The 1049-nt window shown below is 42.7% G+C and overlaps 1 protein-coding gene across 1 annotated transcript in view; it reads left to right on the top strand.

Annotated features, from left to right (window-relative positions):
* Positions 1-115: 115 nt before the first annotated feature.
* The window catches only part of LOC147818676 (myelin-oligodendrocyte glycoprotein-like), a gene marked incomplete at its 3' end in the record, with an annotated part of 2288 nt that continues 1354 nt past the window's right edge, over positions 116-1049 (top strand). The window contains exon 1 of the mRNA XM_087176091.1: positions 116-298. Within this exon, the coding sequence (XP_087032217.1) occupies positions 199-298 (100 nt within the window). The remainder of the gene's footprint in view (positions 299-1049) is intronic.

Below are 1049 nucleotides of genomic sequence, written 5' to 3'. Positions count from 1 at the left end.
AGAAAACAACCACCATCAGAATTCATGAGTCATAGTTAATGTATGTGGAGGAGACGCTTTTATTGTGAAGGATCAGTGCCGGAAGTGTTTCTGTTGCAGTGTTGCTGAAGCCGAGGAAGCGAAAGTGAGTGTGAGGAGCCAATCACGGTGTGAGGAGCGGCTGAAGCTTCGTTATCCAGATGTTAAAGTGATGTTGTGATGTTTAATGTTGAGATGACGTCGACAACTATGGAGCTTGTTCCTCTCGCGTGCCTCTGTGTCCTGACTTGGTCTGGAACAACGTTTGCTGATGAACACGGTGAGAAAACTAAAGCCTCAGACTGATAATCAGCCTGAACTGTGTTTATTATCAGTAACTGTGTTTTATTGTTTTATTGAAATGAAGAAGCTGTAAACATGCAGCGGTCTGGAGCCAGAGTACTGGGACAATGAGGCTGCCCGCAGGTTAACGGCTGGATGACGTCACCACCTGCACCTGTCACATCAGTGTTCAGCTCCGTGTGAAAATAAAGATCAGCGACACAGTGTGACGTAATATTATTGGTAATGATTAGCGCTGATCAATATTAAAACATCAGGTGACGTCATTAAACGGCAACATCCTTCAGGTTAATATCAGTCGTATAACAGCTGATCAGTTCGCGGGTTCAGGGCGTCGTCTACATCCTGTCCTGACTGAGAGTCAAAACACCTGAGTGGCCGCGAGCTGAAACTTTTTGTGAATAAACTAAAGTTCAGTAACAACAACGAGATAAAAACCAGAGACAGTTTTTCTGTTGTTTAGTTCCGTGTTGCACATTAATATTCATATACATATTGTGATCCAGACAAAGCTCTGTATCAATATTAACATGAACTTCCTGTTTATTCAGATCAATGTCAACATGTTTTTCTCTCTGTGTCTTTGTGACTTTTAAATTCTCATTATAAATGAATTAGTTTTGTTCACTAGTTTTCATGAACTCAGTCACAGCAGCTGGTGCTCAGGTGTCACAGCTGCGTCAGGCAGGTGGAGGTGTGTCCTGTGAACTTGGCTCATTGTAGCTGAT

The sequence above is a fragment of the Seriola lalandi genome, unplaced genomic scaffold (genome assembly GCF_002814215.2).
Source record: "Seriola lalandi dorsalis isolate HSWRI2012SDOR001 ecotype SW California unplaced genomic scaffold, Sedor1 jcf7180002054527, whole genome shotgun sequence".
Classification (NCBI taxonomy): domain Eukaryota; kingdom Metazoa; phylum Chordata; class Actinopteri; order Carangiformes; family Carangidae; genus Seriola; species Seriola lalandi.
This window is presented reverse-complemented; position numbering and strand designations above follow the sequence as displayed.